This window comes from Porcisia hertigi, chromosome 21 (assembly GCF_017918235.1).
Source record: "Porcisia hertigi strain C119 chromosome 21, whole genome shotgun sequence".
NCBI classification, from domain to species: Eukaryota; Euglenozoa; class Kinetoplastea; order Trypanosomatida; family Trypanosomatidae; genus Porcisia; species Porcisia hertigi.
This window is the reverse complement of record NC_090580.1, coordinates 592,087-614,230: the sequence shown is the minus strand read 5'-3', so window position 1 is coordinate 614,230 and position 22,144 is coordinate 592,087. Positions and strand designations below refer to the sequence as shown.

General features: G+C 54.6%; 5 protein-coding genes across 5 annotated transcripts; all 5 read left to right on the top strand.

Annotated features, from left to right (window-relative positions):
* Positions 1–547: 547 nt before the first annotated feature.
* JKF63_05149 (uncharacterized protein) lies at positions 548–2,926 on the top strand (the record flags this gene model as incomplete). The annotated part of the gene is made up of 1 exon (XM_067901118.1): positions 548–2,926. One exon carries the CDS (start codon positions 548–550, stop codon positions 2,924–2,926), a length of 2,379 nt encoding a protein of 792 aa, XP_067757481.1.
* A 2,955-nt stretch (positions 2,927–5,881) lies between these two features.
* On the top strand, positions 5,882–7,489 carry JKF63_05148 (uncharacterized protein; the record flags this gene model as incomplete). The annotated part of the gene is made up of 1 exon (XM_067901117.1): positions 5,882–7,489. One exon carries the CDS (start codon positions 5,882–5,884, stop codon positions 7,487–7,489), a length of 1,608 nt encoding a protein of 535 aa, XP_067757480.1.
* A 2,418-nt stretch (positions 7,490–9,907) lies between these two features.
* JKF63_05147 (uncharacterized protein) lies at positions 9,908–11,224 on the top strand (the record flags this gene model as incomplete). Its single annotated transcript, XM_067901116.1, has 1 exon — positions 9,908–11,224. The coding sequence occupies one exon, from the start codon at positions 9,908–9,910 to the stop codon at positions 11,222–11,224; it is 1,317 nt and encodes a 438-aa protein (XP_067757479.1).
* Positions 11,225–17,573: 6,349 nt separating this feature from the next.
* On the top strand, positions 17,574–18,689 carry JKF63_05146 (uncharacterized protein; the record flags this gene model as incomplete). Its single annotated transcript, XM_067901115.1, has 1 exon — positions 17,574–18,689. One exon carries the CDS (start codon positions 17,574–17,576, stop codon positions 18,687–18,689), a length of 1,116 nt encoding a protein of 371 aa, XP_067757478.1.
* Positions 18,690–19,733: 1,044 nt separating this feature from the next.
* Positions 19,734–20,921, top strand: JKF63_05145 (uncharacterized protein; the record flags this gene model as incomplete). The annotated part of the gene is made up of 1 exon (XM_067901114.1): positions 19,734–20,921. One exon carries the CDS (start codon positions 19,734–19,736, stop codon positions 20,919–20,921), a length of 1,188 nt encoding a protein of 395 aa, XP_067757477.1.
* Positions 20,922–22,144: the final 1,223 nt, after the last annotated feature.

Here is a 22,144-nt window from a genome sequence, read left to right as displayed (position 1 = left end):
GGAGGAGGAGGGGAGGGAGGGGAGTTGTATACATTTTCTCGGGAGGCGGTGATGGTGGCGTATGTGCGCACGTTCTAGGCGCGTCTCTGTTTGGGCATTGTTGTCTGTATGTTTGGAACGGTGTGGAGACACTAGACGGAGTACAGGCCCCCCTCTTCATCCTCTACTTTTATGCTCGTGTGTATCCCCTCCTCCTCCTCCTCCTCCTCCTCCTCCGCCTGAAGCTTTGGGAGACGTCTAGATGTACATTCTACTCTCCTGGTGAGTGGTGCACTGTGTATGGTGATGGGTAAAGACTCACTTTTTTTTTTCTTTTTTGTATACCCTCGTCGATCATCTTCAGTCATGTTTTGACACTTCCCCGTTGGATTGCCGTCTTTCACACACCAGCTCACCACTGTGTGTGTGTGTGTGTGTGCTCTTGTGCGACAGCTTTCACGTATGCGTCATCATATTTGCTCCTCCCTTCCCCTCTCCCTCCCTCTCCTCTTCCTCCCCCACAAAACACACACACACACATGCACACACGTGCTTGCAGAAGCAAAACATGGAGAAGTACACACTGGTGAAGGTGCTCGGGAAGGGCAGTTTCGGCTCTGCTTGGCTCATTCAGCGCAACGAGGATCACGCACAGTTTGTGGCAAAGGAGGTGCGGCTCGGTGGCTTGAAGCCGGCAGAGCGAGAGAGTGCGCAGAAGGAGATTGACATGTTGCGCACGCTGAACCACCCTAACATCACCCGCTATGTGGATCACTTCGAGCACAAGGGCTCACTCTTTATTGTCATGGAGTACGCAAACGGCGGCGACCTTTACATCAAGATCAAGCAACAGCAGGGCCAGCTCTTTCCCGAGAAGGATATTCTGCAATGCTTCTCGCAAATCTGCCTGGCGCTGTCGTACATGCACGAGCGCCGCATCCTTCACCGAGACCTCAAGACCCAAAATGTGTTCTTGACCAAGGACGGCGTCGTTAAGGTCGGCGACTTTGGCATTAGCACGGTGTTGCGCAACACCTACGAGTTAAAACACACGATCTGCGGAACCCCTTACTATTTCTCGCCTGAACTCTGCCTGAACAAACCCTACAACAACAAGAGCGATGTGTGGGCGCTTGGGTGTGTCCTTTACGAGATGACTACCCTGAACCACGCGTTTGACGGCAACAACATGAAGGCGCTGGTCCAGAAGATTCTCAAAGGGGTGTACCCACCGATCCACTCCATGTATTCTAGTAGCCTGGCGCGTCTTATTTCTGCCATGCTGCAGATAGACCCACACAAACGACCAAATGTGTCGCAGGTGCTCGATCTCGGCTTCATTCGCGCGTCCCTGACGGGGCTGCGGGAAGAGGTGCAAGGCGCGCGCGTAGACCGCCGCTCCGTCGTGTCGGTGGAGGAGCGGGCACGTCTGCAGGAGGCAGCAGCTCGGCGCAGGGAGGAGTACCGCCAAAGGGAAATCGAAGCTGCGGCAGCAGCGGCCAAGGCGCAGCAGCAGCAGCAAGCCATCCTCATGCAGCAGCAGCTCGAGGGGGAGGAGAGGCGGCGCAACCTAGTGGAGCAGCAGCGGCGACTTCAGCGACAGCAGGAGCTCGCCTTGCAGGAGCGAAAGCGTGTCCTAGACGAACGAGTACGGGAGCAGCGCAGGCTCCTAGGGCAGAAGGCCAAGGCAGATGCAAAGGGCCAGCGGCGCCGGGAGAAGCAATGGGATGAAAACTTTAAGGAGCACGTACTCGAGGGGCAGCACCACCACGAGGCCGAGGAGGATCACCCTAACTCTGACCCCCACGGCCTCACGCCGTTGCAACAGGAACGGCTTCGCCAGCAGCAGGAGCTGTCTGCCGCCGAGGCGTATCGTGAAATGCGACGGCAGGCGGCCGCAAACAAACAGCGCTGTTATCAAGACTCCGCCTGGGGAGGCGGTGTGAGCCCCCCACACAAGCAACAACAGGAAGGGCTCACGTCACTGCCGCCAGGCCAGCCGCCTCCGCCGCGCAGCCCCCCTTCTAACAGTCATTACAGCTCGCGTAAGATGACGCCGGAGGAGCTAGAGGAGGCCCGATCGAAGGCATTTTGGCAGATGCGGCGTGAGGCCATCGATAACCGCAAGAAGATGCTCGGCCAGGGCGCAGCGGACAACGGCGAGTCGCAGGCAGCGACGTCGACGGGGGCAACGTGTGGTGCCTCGTCGCCGCCCTTGAATGGCAAAACGGGGCCCATGGCCGAAGTTTCTGTGCCGCCGCAGAGGAGTGTGTCGCCGTCACCACCGTTAGTGGAAGGGAGGAAGTCCACCGAAAAATCAAAGGCGCGTGAGGAGAGGGACACATCAATGAGCAATGGCACCCATACACCGAAGTGTTCGCCGCCTTGCGGACCTGCTGTTGCCGCTGCCGCCCCTGCGGCCATGCCGCACGGGGTAGATGGTGGCATGACACCGGATGGAGAGGAGGGGCTACACAACTTCTTGAACGGTGAGGCGGCGGCCGCGTCGCCGACAGAGGCCGAGGACCGCCAGCGGGACGACGACTATCACGCGCTGGACACCGTCATTGGCGAGACACTCGAGGGGAACCACAAGACGACCTGCAGGGACGACTTTGACGATGCCGCGTTCGGTGAGGCTACGGACTCTAGCAGGCTGGTGCTGGACGGTAAGACATTTCACTTGCCAAACGTGAGCTCCACCGACCCACTCATGCATCGCATCGAGTCGCTGCGCATCTTCCTTGAGAAGGAGATGGGGGAGGATGTACTCATCGCATGCTATCGAGCCATGAATAACATCTCGGCCAGCGATGATGATGCGATGCATCAGTTGCAAAACACGTTGCCTCCGTCCAAGCAGCGCTTCATTCCACTCGTAGCGCACCTCGTTGTGTGCGAAGATGCCTTCAACCACCAAGGCGCTTCCTCCACTTCCACCGCATAACTTCAAGTGTGGTTTGTGCGTATCCGCTCGTGCGTGCGTATGTCGCGATATTGACAAATATGCACACACACCACGTGCGTTTAGTGTGGCACATCGCCAATCATCGTTTCCACTCCCCACACACCTCTAATTTCTCTCACCGATCTCAGCAACAACTCCCGTACTCCCGGCCCCCCCGTCCATATCCCCTCCTTCAATCCTTGACTCGCTTGAACCGTGGCGCTTTGTGCTGCATGTTTGATCCCCTCAAAAAAAAATATCTTCACACGTACATCTCCATGGCTTTTTCTTTATGTAGATTCTCGTCGTTTTTGTTCTCCTTTTTTTGTGCAACATGTCCCTACGTGCGTGTGTCATTGGACGCTCGCTCGGCCGTTTCTGTGCACGTTCACGTAAACGTGTGTGTGTGTGTTGTTGTTGTTGTTGTGCGCGGTGACGAGGAGGATGCTGTGTACTTGGGAGACATCCAGCCATAACGGCACAGTTGACATGGTGTGTCATACCGCTGAGGAACAGGGGAGAGATTAGGCGGGCAGAAGAGAAGCATCCTGTCGCGATGGCGTAATGTCGACAAGGTGCGCAGAGAGATAAGAAGGGGGCAGGGGGGGGGGGAGAGGAGGGCCGTCCTTTGCAGGCCTCAGCTCTCTTTTTTTCTTTGTGTGTACGGTTTCACTCTTCGATATATCACCGACGATTCCTCTCCCATCCTCCCTCCCTCCCCCTCCCTGCCCTCCAGCATGACACGGATGTATATGATAGGCACGAGACCAAGTAGCTGCAATCGATATATATATATATATATATATACATATACATGTGTGTGTATTGGCGTAGATACGATTGAGTGAGCCTGTCGTTTCTCTGCTTTAAGTCCGCGTCCCCCTTGATCTTATATATATATTTGCCCCCCTTTTTTTTATTATCCCTCCCTACCCCACTGTGATCTCTCTCTGCTGTAACCCTGGTGCGGAATGATGAGGCAGTCATCTTCGCGCACGTGTGTGTGTGTGTGTGTGTGTGTGTGTGCTCGCGTGTGTTTTTTTTTTCTGACGCGTACGTGCGCAGTCCCGGGACGTAACACGTTCACATACATTTGTATATATATATATATATATAGCGAGGTTACCTTTATCGTCATACGACCCCACTTACCATAGCAGCCCCCCCCCCTCTCCCCCTCCCCCTCTCCCTCTCCCCTTCGCTCACTCTTTACCTCTCTTGCCCCATCTTACATGCAGTGCTTTTTTTTTGTGTGTGTGTGCCTCATGTATTTCGTTGTTCTGACGTGCATATGTGCGCCTGCGTGTTCGTCTGTGTGTGTGTTGGTGTGTGTGTGTGTCCTTGTGGGCTCTCAATTCTCTCATCTATGGGCGCTCTTTGTCGATTCACTGAGCTCCTCTTTCGCTTTTCTCGATGCTCTTCCCACTTTTCAAATATTTGCTGGCTTTCCCGCACTTGAGTGCTCGCCTCTGTGCTGTGGTCTGACGTGCTCGGCGTGTCCGTTTGTAACGTTTTGCTGATCGGAGGGCCATTCCAGGATCGGCGGTATGCGCCAGGGTGGGGGGAAGGGAGGGGGGGGGTGGCAGTGATCCTCGGATACTAGGAGCTCCGCACATGCTCAGGGAAGCACGCATAATACCCCCCCTCCCCCGATCATTTAATAGTTACACCACATCGTGAACTCGACGGTCTCTCCTCCATCTCCACCCCCTCCTCTCTTCCTCTCCATCCCCGTTGAGCATCACTTCCCTTCTGCTCCTCCTCCCCCTTTCCCACGCATTGTCATTAATCTCTGTTTTGTTTAGTTCTTTTTGCCGTTTTGTGGACGCACTTGGCGGTGTAATATCGTGCACGCATACATTGTGTCTATGTTGAACCAACTGGAGCTCGTACTCTTTCTGTTTTTCTCGCCAATTATAACCCCCCCTTTTTTCGACCCACCATTGCCGTGCCTCGAAGTTTTCAATCATTCTCCCGCCCTTTCCTCCCTGTTCCACAGTAGGACACACGTACCATTACAGAGGATATAGCCGTAGCTGCGTGCACACGAGTACCACACACACACACACATACATATATATACATATATATACATATACATATATATGTACACACACACACACACCGCATCAACGTAGGAAGCGTTCCACGGTTTCTAGCGTATATGCGATAGAAGAGCGCGAAGGAGAGTTTTTGTAACAGGTGGAGGAAGAAAAACGAAGAAAAACACAACGACTTGTCCCTCTTGAGGCAACCGCAAAAAAAAAAACACAATCGAAAACTCACGACAACACGTTGCGGGCCGTATCCGCAACGCTGAGATCTCACACACACCCCTTTTTTCACATCGATCTTTATTTTTTTCCCCCCCGCTCCACACATCCCGCACCACACGCAACATCGTACAACAGGTCTAAGCGATCTCCTGCTTAACAGCAGTAGCAAAGAAGACGCTCACCGTTTCCAAAATCGAGGAAGTGGTGGTGGAGGAAAAACTCTCATCTGTACGAACGCACGTGCGGAGACAGTCACACACGCGGGAAGACTCCAAGCGCTTCTACCGGACTATTGCTACGGTCTATTTTATGGGTATCGACTCCAGCACGCGACTGGACTATCCAAGCAGTGGCGTTAGATCTAGTAGGTGTGTGTGTGTGTGTGTGTGTTTAGGTGTACTTGCGCGTGTTGCGAGTCTTCTTGCGCCTGTGTGTGGCGTTACGCATACGGGTCTACCTGTCAAGGTGTAGAGACAGTATCACAGAATATAGCCAGACGACAGCAGCGGCGGGCTTTCATCTCGCACCACCACCATCATCACCACCACCACTGCCCAATTTTTTCTTTTTAATAGGCGGTTTTCGTCTCTCATATTTGTCTCTCTGTGTTCTTCGTAGGTTGTTGTTTTTGTTTTTCGTGGAGGGGTTCCTGGCAGACACGCAGCGGGCCCTCGCAAAGATGCGTCGCTGCGTCACTTGCCTCGGCAGTGCGGCGGCGGACGTGGGCTCACTGAGGTTCGACGCTGTCGTGGTTGGGGGTGGCTCGACCGGCTCCCTTATTGCCGGTCGGTTGGCGATGGAGAACCTCAAGACGCTCGTCATTGAGGAAGGGGTGGATGTCCGGAAGTACCCTGAGTGGTACCACACGCTCCCCGCGAGCAGAATCGCCCACCGCGTGGCGCAGCGTGGCTTTGAAGCGAAGGACGTGCTCACAACGCCACAGCGGCACCCCGACGGGGCCACCACCGCACCTGTATGGATTCCGACGCCTCGTGTGCTGGGTGGACACGGTGTGATGGGCAGCCGCACGTGGAACCTCGGGGATGAGCGCGATTGGGAGGGGAGTCCATGGGACTTCCGCAAGGAGTTGCTGCCGCGTGTGCGTGCCTTTGAAAATATGGAGGTGTTTGTGCCACACCGCGGGAGGCGTGGCACATTTCTTATTTGCCGCCCACCGAATTTTTCGCCCTACTTTAAGCCGTTTTGTGAGGCGGCATCGCAGGACGTCCCGCTCATGAGCGAGTTCACGCGTAAGGAGTTTCAAATCGACTGCGGCTGCGGTCGGGCCGATACGTTTGTGGACCAGTCGCTAGGGGTGGCCAACACCACCTTGCAGCGGTACCTGCTCGGCTCCATCAAGTTGACTCGCCCTCTTCGCGTGGAGTGCGGCGCAAAGGTTGTGGGCATCCGCGGCAGTGGCAGCAACACGGGCACCGCCGCCGGCGTGTCGCTAAGGCGTGCAGATGGCCATTTGGTGGATGTAGAGAGCACTCTTGTTGTGGTGAGTGCGGGTAGCATTGGCAGCGCGCAGCTGCTGATGGCGTCGCGGGGCAGCGTCCAGGTCGATTCTTCCGTTGGGCAGAACTTTTGGGATATACCGCAAGTGGTGCTGCAGTATTACGTGAAGAATCGCGACAGCCACAACTGCTACCTCGATCCGCTCGTGTGCAAGTTGCTGCGGGCAGATTTGTGGTATGGGCGACCGCAGCTCAGCCTCCGATCCAGCTGGGACGACCTCATCATGTACTGGTCCTCCACGGGGTCATCGAGGCCAGATGTGGAGATCCAGTTCCAGCCCTTCACACTGGCGAACGACGGTACGCAGCCCATGCCAAGCGAGCACGGCTGCCAGTTCATTGTGCGCCCCCTGCGGCCACGTAGTCGCGGTCAGTTGACTCCTAGCGGCACCATCGACCCCAACTACTTCAGCGCACCAGAAGACCTCGCCATCCTGCAAAAGGGTGTCGCATATGTGAGGGATTCACTTGTAAAAAAGACACCGTTTTTACCGATCATCGGCGCCCTCGCGTACGAGCGCTTCGAGTCCTCCGGCATTAACGGCGGGAGCTGCATTGACGCAGTTGATCCGCAGAACTGTTGCCTCAAGAACGTGAAGAATGTTTACGTGTGCGATCATAGCATCTTACCGAACCCGTTAACCGGCAGCACGCTCCCCTACACGTTAGCGCTAGCCGACCGGTTTGTGGACAAGCTGCTCAACAGGCGGGATGTGAAGCAAAGGGATGAGGAGGACCCCGGCGCACGGGCAACGCGTATCGTCTACTAGGGCGGCATCTCGTGTTCTAGCGCAGCCTTCGCAGCTTCTGGTACTACGGAGAGTTGTCGCATGAACAGCCATGGTGTGGGGTGGGGGGGGGGAGAGAGCGAAGCTTACACTTTACATCCGCCGTCTCTCATTCTCTACGCTGGAAGTGTGCAACGTCGTCTGCTTGCCTGGAGCTTGAGTCGCGCTCTGCTTTTTTTGTCTGTGAGGTCATCCGCGCGCATGTGCTCTTCAGCTCCCAATTTTTTTTTCACCCGAGGTAGCCGCTCCACCAGCGTCGCGGACGCAGGCTTCGTTATCTCCCCCACACCTTCTTCTCCTTTCCTGAGTCTGCGCGTCTCTTCGCCAGGCCATGTGGATCCCACAGCATGTTGACCTCTTATCGGTTATGATATGTCTCTTGCATAATCTTCGTTTCTGTTGTTTGCTGCGATGTGTGTGTGTGGGTGTGTTGACTCTGTCGTTCTTTGGAGGTTTTCTGCTATTTATCTCCAGTCTATTCCATCACGATAATTTCCCCCCCCCCCCCCTTTCCCCACCCACCCACCCACACACCCACTCACACATCACCACCACCACTACACCACTGACACTTGAGCTAGCCACCACCAGAGCTGGTACTTGCATTGGCAGAGGCAAGAGGGGGGGAGGGGTTAGGGGGCCTGTAGACTGTGCACGTTTCTTAATCAGCGGGTGGCTGGCTTCCGGCTAATGACTCACGCCGAGATTTGTCTCTCCCCACCTTTCGCCTTTAGGCGGCGGCGGCGGCGGAGGGGACGGGGCGTTCTCGGGCGAAAATAAAAAAAAGGAAAACGCATACGTTTCTAAATAGTGCGGGGAGACCAAGCCGCGTAAGTGGGTGGAGGGAAGCCACTTGATGCGCGCAGGAGACGTTCGGCGCTGCAACAGTTTTTGCTAGCCGTAAGGGAGCGGATTTATTCTTTCGCTTTCCACCTCTGCGTTCCTCAGCTCCGGTGACGCTTCGTCACGAGGACGATCTGGCGTCCTTCCCCCCCCCCCTCCTCCTCCTCCCTGTCCACTTTCCCTCGATCGCTGATGGATGAATATACGCGCCTTTTACCTTTCACTGACGTCCTCTCCCTCTGTTGCCTTCCACTTTTTTTTTCCATGCGTGCATTGCTTTTTACTATTTTCGACGCTCTGCTCTCCCCCTCAAAAAAACACAACATAATGCGCATACGACCCCCCTCGTCCACCGACACCGCTTCCTGCACTCTCACATGTCTCGACATGGGTGAATTCCTGTGTGTGATCACCGCCACCTCCAATTCACATCCACGCGCGCACTAAGTCGTCCCCCAACCAGTACCTTTTCCCTGTTTCCCTTCCTCACTCCCCCTCCCCCCCACTCCCCTCCTTGCCCCCCCATCCCACACTCCACTCCGCCAGTTTGTCGCCCCTCTCATTCTCACTCTCGCCTCTCGATTCTTTCTTTCTTGGTCTTGTTTGTACGGCTTGTTGTTCTTAGCCTCGATTTGCTCGTCATAAAAACGAGTTTTTTCCCCCATCGCTGCTGTGTGCTGTTGTGTGGTATTTTTTTTTTGAAGCGCCGACGTAAGGCTTTACACACACACACATCTCTTGTCTATATATATATAAATATAATTAAAAGTTTACTTGCACACGCATCGACGGTGGCACGGACGTGTGCATGCGGATTGGAGGACCATTCTTGTTACTATTTCCATTGACTACCACGTCCCCTGTCTTCACCCTCCTCCTTTTTTTTTCCTGACGTCTTCCTGGTTAGCGTAGATTTCTTCACTTGTCGGTCGCTAGTCGTGTCAGGTGTTGCGTTACTGCTGCTGCTGCTGCTGCCGCACCAGTTGTGCTTGTTGTAACAACGCGTTGAAAAGTTGAAAAGGCTCACGTGTTGCTGTGCTTTCTTGTCTTGACAGGTGCGATTGGGCCCAGGATTGTGTGTGCAAGTCTTGCACCGTCTTTTATCTACTCCCCCCCCCTCCCTCCCCCCCTCCCCCCACCCACACACACCACCACCACATCCTCCTCCTCTGAGCATATTTTGCCTTTCCCCCTTGCGTACGTGTATTGCTGCTTCTGCTGTCATCTGCGCCACCTCTTTTGGTGTTTTTTTTTCACTCTTCAACCCCCCTCCCCTTCCCCTTCCTCCCCCCATCACCTGGACGACTCTTCTCTTTCGCCTCAGTGCCCACCCCTTTTTACAATTATATTTATTTTGATATATACATTATTGTTTTTTTTTTTCGTGAGGGGTGCGCCTCTGTTTTGTCACGGATTGTGGTGTTCCACACCTCTGTGTCTCATCTCTGCGGCTTTGGCCACTACTTCAAGGCTTCTTTGCCGCTGGTCTCCGTGTGTGCGCGTCTCCCCCACTGTTTATTCTGCTCCCCGTTCTTTCGTCTTGAGCGGCGGCTGAGCATGAAGTCCTTGAGGAAGACCCCAAGGGGTGACCGTCACAACGTCTTGACGGCGACTTCCCCCGCTGCTACTAACAACAGCACCAACGGAGTGACGAACGATCATAGCCACAATGGCAGAAGCCCTGCCCTGTCCCAGCGCACGACTGTTCCACAGTTGGACGAGGAGAGTCTCAAGACCAACACTCCTAGTTCTCCCAGCGGCACAGCCCCTGTCTTCACTTTAGTGTCGCATAGCGACGACAGACTCAAAAGCGGTGGAGGCGCTGTATCGGGGTCGCCGCAGAACCAGTCGCACAAGATAGAAGACAGCCAGATTTACACAATGCTGCAGCAGCAGCAGGCCGTGGCTATGGCCGCCGCGCAGTTGGAGCAGGCGTACAACCAGACATGCTATATGCTTCAGCAGTGCTCGCATACAGGACTTCTTACGGTGCTCATGTCGCTGCTCAACGACTACCCGACCACCCTAGTCCAGCCAATCCGCATGCGGGTGGAGCAGGTGTTGGCACATCAGATGTCTCCATCTGCGTCGAGTCAGATGATGGTGTCTAGCCGAAGGGCGAATCACTTCGTGCCGAACAGCAGCGCCGCGCCGTGGACGCCGTCAAACATCCGTGGCAGCACCGCCCCGACACCGACGGCTAACAGCACTACTCCTAGTCATCGTCGCAGTCGAGGGCACAAGAGCAAGGAGGAGGATCAAGAAATGTGCAGCATCCATAACAACATGCGGGCCATGAAACACCTTCAGCTAAACAGCACTACTGGGCTGTACGAGTGTATCCACGGCTTCCACTGCCTCGTGGACGGTTCAAGCACTGCGTCGCCGAAGTTGGCAACTGCGGCCTCTGCGATGCCCCCATCAGCGTCTCCATCCCGCACCGACGGCGCAGTGCCGTCCATTGACAGCCAGCCGTTTGTGATGCCCTCCACCGTCGTCTCACCAGTCGCTGCCGAGTTCCGCTTCAGTGCGCCAGAGGTTGAGGCGCTCCGCATGCTGGGGTATTCGTTCCCGAAATGTACCCCCGACCAACCGCAGGGAAACCTTGCCCATGAGTTCTCTCCCCCGAATCCGACGGCGCCGCCGTCCCACCAGCCCTTCTCGCACCCATCACTGCAGAGCTCGAGTCTCGGTCTTACTGTCCCCAGTCATCATGACCCTGAAGGCGCACCGCTCTCCAACGGAGGTGGGTTCACTGTTATGGGTGGTGACCGGACTAGCAGCGGCGACTCGCCACTTGATGCCCGGCTCAACATGGACATTCCCTCTCTCGAACATCTCCTGCAGAGCGTTCGTGACATCGATGATGAATAGAGATCCTTGAAAGATAAGGGTGTGCATACATGTATACGTTTGTGTGTGTGTGTGTGTGCATGTATGTATGCATCCTCTAGTTTGAGGCGACAGCGCACACACACACACACACACACACACACACACGTCTATACGTCCACCCCGTACTTTCTTTCCTTGTACTGATCGCTCCATATTTACCTCGATTTATGCGTACATGTAATTGTGTGTGCGTGTGATGTGTGCTCTGTGGCCTCTACTCCTCCTCTTCATTCCCCTTTTTGTTTGTTTCTCTGTTGGTGTATATATTTATATATTTATATGTATATATAAATATATTGTGCTTCAATTTTATTGATTTTGTTTCTTTCTTGTTCCCCCTGCGTGTTTTTTTTTGTTCCCCGATGTTCTCGGCTCGATACGTTCTTTCTTCCCCCTTTTTCGACCCCCTCCCCTCCCCCCTTTCCCAGGGATCTGCCTTCCTTCCTTTCGTTCTTTTTTTTCTTCACTTCCTCCCTTTTTGTCTTCTGTTTCCGCTGTGATTTGTGGTCTCTCTTCGTTTTTTTTTATTTCCCTTTTCATGTGTGCTTGTGAATGGGTAACACAAGAAAGAGAAGGCGACAGTCGTACAGGACTATGGATTTGTAAGAGTGTACACATACATATAGAGGCAGGCACACAGATACTAACAGGCATTGCCACACCTTTCAGCTTTTGCCCCCCTCCCCCCCTCACACACACACACACACACACACGACCACTTTTCACATGTACATGTGTTTTAAGAGTGGGCTTGGTGATGCTCGGCTGCCCCTTCCCCCTCTCGAGGCCGACTTCGTCTGCGTTAGTGGTTAGGGGCTACTGCCTCCCTCTTTTTTCCCCTTTATGTGTTTGGCTCTCGCGCGTTTAGAATCAGTGCCACCTGCCTGCGCACGATTTTTTTTTCCCGTGAGTGGCTCTGTGTGGGTGGGGGGTGCAAGGGATGAGGAAGCGGCAGTGGTCGGTGGGGAAGTGTGTTTGTTTCACCACTGATGTTGTTGATACTCCATGTCGTTTTCATGAGGTCTGTGCTTGCTGGTGTGTATTGTAAACAGACGCTCTTTCCGTTTTTAAATACCGTTAAATGCTCCCTCCCGAATTATTGTATCCGCATCCCCTCCCTCCTCCTCCCTCCCTCCCTCCTCCCCTCCCCTCCCCTCCGTCGTGCTGTGCTTGGTGGCTCATGTTGGCCCCCCCTCCTCCCCCCCCCTCGTATGTGTAGGGGGTTTCCGAGGCCCGGGGGAAAGAGACAGACAAGGAGAGCATACTGCATGCACATCTGTATCAAATCTTGGAACAAGGGCAAGGAAGAGACACACACACACACACACAAAAAAAAAGGAGCCCTGTGGGAGAATAGGCCGTGCGCCTCTTCCTGTGCACATGTCACGTCAGTGATTGCTGATGTTTGACAATCTTCTATTTTCGTGTGGAGTTCACTGGTGAGAGCGTGTGATTTTTTCTTGTGCACCGGCGTGGGCACGAGCAGAGATTCCATCGCTTACTATTCAAGGCATACAGGTATAAGACACGGAGGAAAGGGGGGGGGCACCCGCCCCCCTCTTCCTTCCAATCCTCGCGCGCAGTAGCATCCGCAGCCTCACACTCACCGCAAGGCTCCCTCCTCGCACTCGGTGTGTGTGTGTGTGTGTGTTTCAAAGGGGGCACTTGGTCACGAAATTATGAACAAAATGAGCGAAAAAAAAAGGGATACACTAAGGAGGGGCATTAAATGAAGCCCACCAAAATGGCACACACTTTTATTATATATATATAGCATGAGTACGCAGGGGGAGGGGGAGGGGGGGGGGCAGGTTTTGCTCTTCTCATCGCGCTCTTTTTTTTCCGATTTCGATCTTTATTGTCTTGATTTTCTCTTTTTCACGCACGCGATTTTCTGGATTTCTCCTTTTTCTTTGTTCTCCTTCCCCCCCTCTCCCCCCTCCCCCCTCCCTCCCCCTCCACTCCCCTTCACAGACTATATATATATATTGAACGTTTTTATGTATAGATCTCTCTCTCTATATATATGTGTACCTGTATATGTACGTCTCTCTCTCTCTATATATATATATATATCTAGGCGCGAAGAAAAAGGGGGAAGACAATGTGATCTAGTACGACAACCAAAAGAAGACGTCGCATACAGCCACCTGAAGGCGCCGTCACACTGGGTGTGGGGAGGGGGGGAGGGAAGTGCAGGGAGGAGGTGTGGAAGGTATGCAAAAAGCGGTAACACGGGTACGCATGCATCACGCACACGGTGGCATGAAAAACGGAGCCTCAGAGATGAGAGGAGCCCTGTGCGAACGGGCGCGTAAGTGTGTGGTTATGCTCGGGTCATTTTTTCTTGTTGCCCCTCTTCCACTCCACTTTTATCTATGACCGGTCTGGGCCCGTTTCACCACCAACCTTCCCTGGCAGGTTCTATTTTTATCTTCGCTTTTTCCCATCTACTGTCTCCCACCCAAACAAGTACACACACACACACACACGCACATAAATTTGTGTGTTCTTCGTATAGGTGCTCCGTTCCTCCCCTTCCTCCCCGTTTCTGTCGCCGTATGTACAGTCATACATTTGCATGTACTTTTATCTCTCACTCTCTCTCACCTTCTCTCTGTGCATGTTTTGCTTGTTTGTTTGTGGAGGTCAAGATAATTTTCTACATCTTTTCACCAGTGACAGAGAGGGCTCGCCTCATGTCATCTCAGTTCGCTGGCCCCTTCCCCCAGGTTGGCGCTTGGCATACATGACCATCTCATTGTTTCTGTCTCACTTCTATTTTGTGCATGTGTGTGTGTGTGTGTGTGTCTCCCTTCTCGTTGTTTTCACCGATGTTGTGTCAGTTGATCCGGTAACCCCCTCCCCTCCTTCCATCCCTCCCTCTCTCCTTTCCCCTCCCTTTTCCCCCCCCCCGTCCTTCCCCGCTTCTCTCTCTCCGCCCCCCCCCCCTCTTCCCTCCCTCTACATATTTGCTACTCCCTGCTTTCCGTTTTTTTTTTCTTTTTTTTTTCGCTCCTTCACCACCACTCCCCCACCTGTTCTTCCGAGTTTGTGTGGATCGTCACGTATTTGATGCGGAGAGATGAAAATTGCAGGGAAGAGAATTAGTTGGGCAAGGGGAGGGGGAAAGCCAGGCGTCTCTTTGTGTGTTCCCCGTGTCACAAATTTGTCTATTTTTGCTTTGTCGACTCCCCTCCCCCTCCCCCCCGCCCCCCCGCCCCCCTCCGCCCTTTCTCAACCCCCACTTTTCTGTTTTTCTTTGGTTTGTTTGGTTGATTCACTCCCCCCCCTGCTTCGCCCTCGCTCGTATTTTGAAATTTTGTGACGTTATGTAAGTCCATGAACAACGCGTTCTCTTTTCCCTTTGCCATTCCACCACCGCCTCTTTCTCTTCTTCCTCCTGCTGTGTGCATATCTGTAAACGTGTGCTCGTATAGGCATATATTATTTACTGCTTTTCTTCCACCTGCCCCACGTGCGGCGGGAGGACACACACCCACACCTGAGTGCGGGATGGCTTGAATATCTCGTGCAACTTAGTTGGTGGAGAGGGCAAAGCAGGGCTCCTAACCCCCCCCCCTCCTCCTCCTCCCCCCTGCCAATGCAAGGACCACCTCTGGCGGGTGACCAGCTCACGTGCCACGGGCGTCAAGGGGCCTGGGGTGTGTGTGTCAGAGAAACTTACCGCTAGGCCGGATGTCGGTGGTGGTGGTGGTGGTGTCCGGGATGGCGTTGCGTGGGAACGACCAGCGTCCCGGAAGACCGTTGTGCTATCCACATAATAAACAACGATTTGTCCAGGTGACTGGAGCGCCTGATCCGCAGCCCTCGCTGTCCACCGGGTGTGTGCGTGTGTCTGGGGGATGGGGCAACCTGCGCCGCACCGAGGGATGCACCGCGTGACGAGTATCACGGTGGGGCGCTGCTGCACTGGTGTGTAGTGTGGGGCCGAGTCTGTGCTGAGATGACGGGGTTTGTCATGGCTGTAGCGTGCGTGTGTGTGCCCCGCTGCTTCGCACCACGCGATGGGCATGTGGGGGCAGGAACGTGTGGGGGACGATGCGGTAAGCGGGAGTCGTCATGGGCCCCGAGTGGTATGACGAATCGGGGGTGCTGAGGTCTTATTCCTTTCATCTCCGTTATTAGAGTGACCCCTTTCAGTGCGCTGGAGCCATGACAGTGGACGAGCCCCCCCCCCTCCTCCAACCACCACCACCACCACCACACCAAGCGGTTGGCGAGGCCAACCGTGTGCAGTCCCTGGTGTGTCGGGTACAGCTGCGGTTTGGTGCTGTCGAGGTAGGGGGTTTGCGCGGTAGCTGTGCCGAAGAGACCCACGGGGTCTCATAATCACGGTTGCGCCGCGGTCAGCCCCCAGGTGTAGGTGTGTACGAAGCTCTAGGCACTTCGTGCTTGCACCCGGGTGGGCTGATGGGGGGGGGGGGCAGATGCCAGAGGCATGTGACGAGAGCGCCCCGGAGTAGTGGTGCCATCGTGTGTCGTTGCGACTTCCGTGTGGGGAGTGTCCATGCGGCATGATGGAATGCTGCGGCTTCGGGGGGGGGGGCGAGGGAAATGGTGTGGCACCCAGACCCCGAGCGCCGGGTGTGTGGGGACGCTGACCTGTTGCCTGCGAGTGTCCCGCCGAAGGGTGACCCGGCATGCTGTCCTACCCGTCCACCGGCTTGGTATCGCGCCGCACGTACCGGGGGAGGGGGAGGGGAAGGAATGCTGGACGAGGGGGAGAAGAGCCCGCGAGGCGCATGGCTCGATTTGACGGCATGCGATCCGTCCCGGAGGATGGCGGTATTCGCTCTGGGTGAAGTCGAGGCACATGGGCTGTGCGTGCACGTAAAGACACTTGCTGACGTGTACGCTGTACAGCATGGGCATGCATTGAGACAACCTCTTTGCGTTTACCGATCTCTTTTTTCTTTTTCTCCTCCTCAGTCGGTAGAGCTCGTACCGCTTCTACTCTACCGATTTTACGCGGACACCCACCCACCTACTGACACCGACAAAGAGAGACAGACAGATAGAGACGAGAGATCCCTCTCCCCCTCCTTGTGGTGTCTGTTCCCCCTACAATGGCGCAAGCGGCACTCCAACACACGCTGGCGGAAAAAAGAGAGAGAAGGGGTGCGTTGTTTCACCCGTGTCACTCCACCTCAGTGGTGAACTTTGTTAGGCTTGAAAAAACATCGAAAAACAAACTGTCGACAGTATTTCTCTGCTCAAAGTCTTCTGTTTTCTTTTTTTTTACCCGCCTCCTGTTCTATGTCAACGTTGTGTTTCTCTTTTTTTTTTACGCCTTCTGCGTGTGCCCTTGCGGTTCAACGGTTGTTCGTGTCGATCCCTTGCCCCCCTTTGTTTTTTAGTTTTGATGCGTTGATCGTTACTAGCCGTCAACCCCCGTATTCTCCAAGGTGGCCGCCACCCTTTCGAGGTAATTCTTCTTTATCCGTCTGTTTCCGTGAGGTTTTGGGTCTTCTTGAATGTTTATCCCCTGGTTCTTTCTGTCCGTGTTTTTTTTTTTGTGTGTGTGTGTGCGTCGTTCACAGTTGGTCAACATTTTCCTTTTTGGCTCTACCTCACAAGTGCCCTTGGCGGAGTGTGTATCCTTGCCTCTGCGTTTTTCTCCAGTTGTGTATGTATATATGTAAATATATACAAAGGGCATCCGGTGTGTGAGGCCCACTTCGATCTACGTTATCGGGGAGGGGGTTGCGCGATCCTCCAAAGCTTCTCTCTCTCACGTTTTTTTTTTCGCCGTGCCTTTAAACAAACACGCAGCCTCACCTTTACGCTTGCGCCCATTACAAACAAAGGGGCGGTATGCGTGTAGGTGCGAGGGGGCTCCTCGTGTGTTCTTTTAACTGCCCTTGCGTCGTTGCTGATTTCAAGGGGGGTGGGGTGGGTGGAGCACATTTGCTTGTATCGGCGTGCATGCATGGGCGTGCGCGTAAGTGCGCAGGGGGCGCCATCGTTTTTTTTTTTTTTTTACCGTCCTGTTTTTTTTTTGCTTGGCACAGTTGCATGCGTGCACCCTCCCGAGATAAACACAAAGAGAAATGGACTCAAGCGCGCTTCCGATTTTGCAGACCTCCTGCTCCAAGGGAACAGTTGCTTCGTGATGAGCAGATTCCTGCACGCACATCCACCGACGCACACACGCGCATATATCCGCACTCTTTTTTTTTCCAAATACCCATGCTGTGTCTCTCTCATCTGTTGCTCTCGCTGCGCATTTCTACGCATCTGATACATATTTTTTTTTTTTGACAGGCCGTTTTTGTTCGCGCTTACCATCGGGACGACCTCAGCGATGTCCCCACCACCACCGCCATCCCCACCCCCTCCACCTGCTGCGACGACGACAGTCCTCGCCCGGTATCCTGCAGCCCTCTCGCTGCCCACAGTGGATCCGAATGCACTTGCTGTGGAGGCAATGCTGCACTTTGCGGAGGTGCGCTACAGCCGCGCTGACGCCCGACTTCGCAGCCTCGTCTTGACGATCCCGTCAGCGACCTCGGGGTCTCCTGTCGCTGCGGAGACGAGCAGCCCCGGTGCCGCCAAGGGGAAGCCGGAGGTTTGTGCAGGCTTAATGCCGTGTCTCAAGCGCCTTGGCAGTGAGGGTACTGTTGACTCGGTACCGAGCGCACACGCTGCAACGGCGGTTTGTGTGGAGGCGCTTACAACGAGCTGTCTGTTCCCCGCCTTTCTGTTCATCACTCACTTTGACCCCGCCATCTACACGGCAGTTTTGCGCCACAACGTCGAGTGGAAGTTGGTCAGTTTCTGGGAGAAGATGCGTGGCACACATCGTGGGCAGATTTTGCGCGCGAACCCGTTCTTCTACTCCGGCACCGCTGTTGCCGAGGTGCCGCAAGGGCAGTTGTCCTTGACAGCTCTCGCAAAACTCAGAGAGGTGGAAGTGGAGGTGGACAAAGCCTTTGCCTCTTTGGAGTCGTTGTGGACATCAACGGCTTCAGCGGCCTCCGAAGAGGGTAGCGTCTTTTTTTTGGGTACAGCCCGGCCCACGTATGTTGATGCGCTCGTATATGCTGCTGCCTCGAGTTTCATGCACTCTGATGTAAGTAAGGCCTCGGCAAGCGTCAGAGCCCACCAGAGACGAGTGCAGGAGGCGTGCCCAGGTCTCCTCCAGTATGTGGAGCGGATGCGTCGCCAGTTCTTCGAGGCCGACAGTGGCACATACAACCTAAAACCGCGCGAGACGGCAGTGGAGGAAGATGCAGACCTGGTCCTATCAAGCGAGGCGGAGCGACAGTACCGCAGCGGGCGGCTGCAGACGCTTTGGTGGACAGGTTTGTTTGCCAGCGTTTATTTTGTTTTGGTCAACGCAGACATGTTTGTGGCACTCCTGGAGGGTGTTCAGGAGGAGGATCACGAGGAAAGTGTGGCAACAGAGGAGGGCGTGTAGCCATTTTCTAGAGGTGGCTCTAGAGAGAGAGCGGGGCTCTGTGACCCTGCTGTGGTCGATCTCGCGTGTCACATGGGGGGGGTGGTACACTTGCTACTCCTTTACCTCCGTTCAATCTTTTCTGTCTCTTAGCCTCAAGGAGAAGCTCATGATAGGGGTGCACGGTTTTGTAGCTGTTTGGAGTGTTGTGGTGCGATGTGCGTGCATGTCATCAGGTGTTTGTGTCCGTATTTATTTGCGCAGTTGTCTCCTCGGCGGTGCATCGCCGTGTGTCTGTTTGTGAGCTTGGGTGGAGGGGGTGTTGTGTCGGAGTGTGTTGTATATTCATCGTATGCTTATGGGGCGATCTGCGGTATACAAGATCTACAGAAAGGCAAAGGAGAGGCGAAAAGAAAAAAAATTGAAAAAAAAAGTTGGTGGGGGTGCATGTGTATACTCCTTCCCCCTCCCCTCCCCTCCCCCCCCCTTCCAACACCAACACCACCACCACCACCTAGACATATTCAAAGAAGCGGGCGAGGAAGGCCTTCCCCCTCAGGGTGATGTGGTTCATTGGAAATGGCGGCGGCGATGTGTGTAGGATCTGTGGGCCTCGCATTGTTATGTGTGCTCAACATTCATCACAGACGCGCGCGACTCGTCCGCTCTCTTCGCCGAGTGTTCACTCGAATTCGAATGGCACACTGCTTTTAATCCTCCTGTCCTTTCTCTCCTTTTTTTTTTGTGTGTGGCCTCTCCTACCCGCTCTATTTTTTTTTTCCTCTTCACTGCTCCACGTCACCACTACTTGCATCCAAATCCCACACTCCCGACGTACATCATTCCATCTACACTACGACTGTTGCTCCTGCACTACCCCACGTCTTTTTTTCTCTGTGTCTCTTCACAGCCTTCATATCGTGGCTCCAGCATACCCCCCCCCCCCCCCCACAAACACACACACATCGCCCACGCCTAGCGTACAGGTATCTCCTGTATCTGCGCTACACCCACTACTCCGATTTCCACGCACCAACACACACCCACACATACACGCACACCATCATGCAGGGAACGTGGGGCGTTCTCAAGAAGAACTGCGCGAACTTCATTCCTGGGCTGGCGCTCTTTGCCAACCAGTCGCGTGATGCTTTCTCGACTTGGCTGAAGATCTACAACCGCGGTTACCAACATGGCCCCCAAGAGTACCACGAGCAGGCCGAGGTGTTTACCCCAGATTACTGGAAGCGTGGCCACTGCCAGGACAAGAACATCTGGGTGGACATGAAGCTTAGCGAGGAGGTGTCGCAGAAGGAGCTGGCGCAGCTGATGCATTACAAGCACGACCTTTGGCGCATGGCGCAGGGCCTTGGTGTCGGCCTGTTCTTTGGAGGCTACGCGCTCCTTCCAACCTTCTTCTGGTTGTCTAGCGACACCTTTGCCCCGTCGTGCTTCTCCAAGACCGAAGAGGAGAAGAGGGCGTGGCGTGAGGCGCAGGACTTGTACCGCTACCGCAGCGCTCCGTCCTACATCATGGACACTAAGTGGCACTTTGACTTCCACGCGTACCCATGGAATGCGGCGCAGGAGCGCGGGTGGGATGACTTGTTTGAGAAGAACAACGTGCGCCGCGACCCGAAGGTGCTACACCCGGCTGCGGAGATGTACGACGGCTTTTTGAAGTTTTACCAAATTCGCCGCAAATCGCTTCGCCACCTCGCGCGCAGCATGAATCTCCCAACCTTCCCGATGCTGAGCCGCACGTGCGCCAGCACCCGCGTGAAAGACTACTGGAACCTGGCGTGGAATGAGGATTACATGGTCATCACGCAGAAGCTGCACGAGCAGATGTCAGACGAGGATCTCTATGACTACGCCTGGCGGCGCTTCCTAGCCCCCTACGACAAAAACCTTTCTCGCGATGAGCTCATGACGCGCGTCAACGACTATCACGAGTTCCTCGGACCCAAGTTTGTGGAGGAGGGCAAGGCCCCGAACTTGATTATACTCACCAACTACGTCCTCGGCTACTACAACGACCCGGCGTACCTCGTGGAGGACATCGCCGCTTTGGAGGGCAACGACTTCGAGTACATGGCGCATTACGGCAAGGACGCTTTCCTGCGCCGCCTCGAGTTCGAGAACGGTCCGCTGCGTGATCAGGTCGAGGCGCACACACAGAAGCTGCTCGCCGATCGCGCGGCTGCTGCAGCTGGGGAAGCAGCGGCTAAAGCACCGCAGGTGACTGCCTAGGCCAGATGAAAGCGGTCGAGAAGAGAGGACTGATGGATTGGGTGTTGGACACAGGTGCAGCCGACTTGAGCGGCAGCGGCTGCCGAGAAGCGCTATTATGCCCGCCTCGGGAGGGGTCCAGTGGACCCGGAGGTGATGATGGTGATCGCAAAAGGGGCAGAGAGGCTCCTGTTTGGCTCATCTCTCTCGCCCGCGCCTCTCTCTCCCTCCCTCTCCCGTCTTTCCCTCTTGTTTTTCTTAAATCTACCGCACACATCTCGCCTGTAGCGCTTTTCGTCTCTCTCGCCCTCCCCCCCTCCCTCTTCCTGTCGGCGATGGTTTTCGATAGCCTATATTCTCTCCCCTGATTGGTGACTCTGCGTGGAGTCGGTGCGAGCCACGTCCTCACAGATGGACCGCGTTTGGTTCAGGTGTTCTCCTTTCCTGTGTGTTTTTCTGTGTCTGTGTGTGTGTGTGTGTGTGTCTCCCTCCCGAGTACGATCTCCTCTGCGGCGTTTTTCTTTTTTTTTTCTTTGTGGTTTTGATTTTATAGGAACGTAGAATAGGGGGGAGGAGGGGGAAAGGGGGGAAGGAGGAAGCAACATTGAAAAAGAGCACAGAAAAAACCACCACCGCAACAAAAAAAGGAAGAAAACATGGATGAGAGGAGGGGGGGGGCGGGGGATATAAGGAGTGAGGAAGAAGGGGTGGGGGGGGGAGACGTTTGGCGGAGGTCAAACAAGCATGACCTTGACGTTTCCTGTACATGAACGTATATTTTTTAAAGCGTGTGTGTATATATGCGTGAATGTCTCTCTCTTCTTTCTGTTTGTGCGTGTTTTGCTTGTGAAGTTAGTAGTGGTGTAGTGGTGTGTGTGTACATGTGTAGAGGTGGCGGCTGTTTCCGAGAGGCTTGAAGGGCGAGAAAGCGCATACCCACAGATGCACAGCACACACCCACAACGAAACACTTCATACCCACGCCCACACATGCGCACACATAGATCACCTCGGGCTTCGTTGTTCTCGCTTTCCTTCCCCTATCCTAGCCCCCCCCCCCTCCTCTCTCCCCCGCCCGTCTTTATAGCGTATAACCTGTTTCCTTGTTATTCTCTGATTGCTGTCTTGTGTCTTTTTTCCATGTCTGCCAAAAATGAGGACATCGCGTACGTGTTCAGCAAAGGGAGTCTATTAGACACACACACAAAAAAAAGGGGGTGGGGAAGGCAATGAGGGGAGGGAGG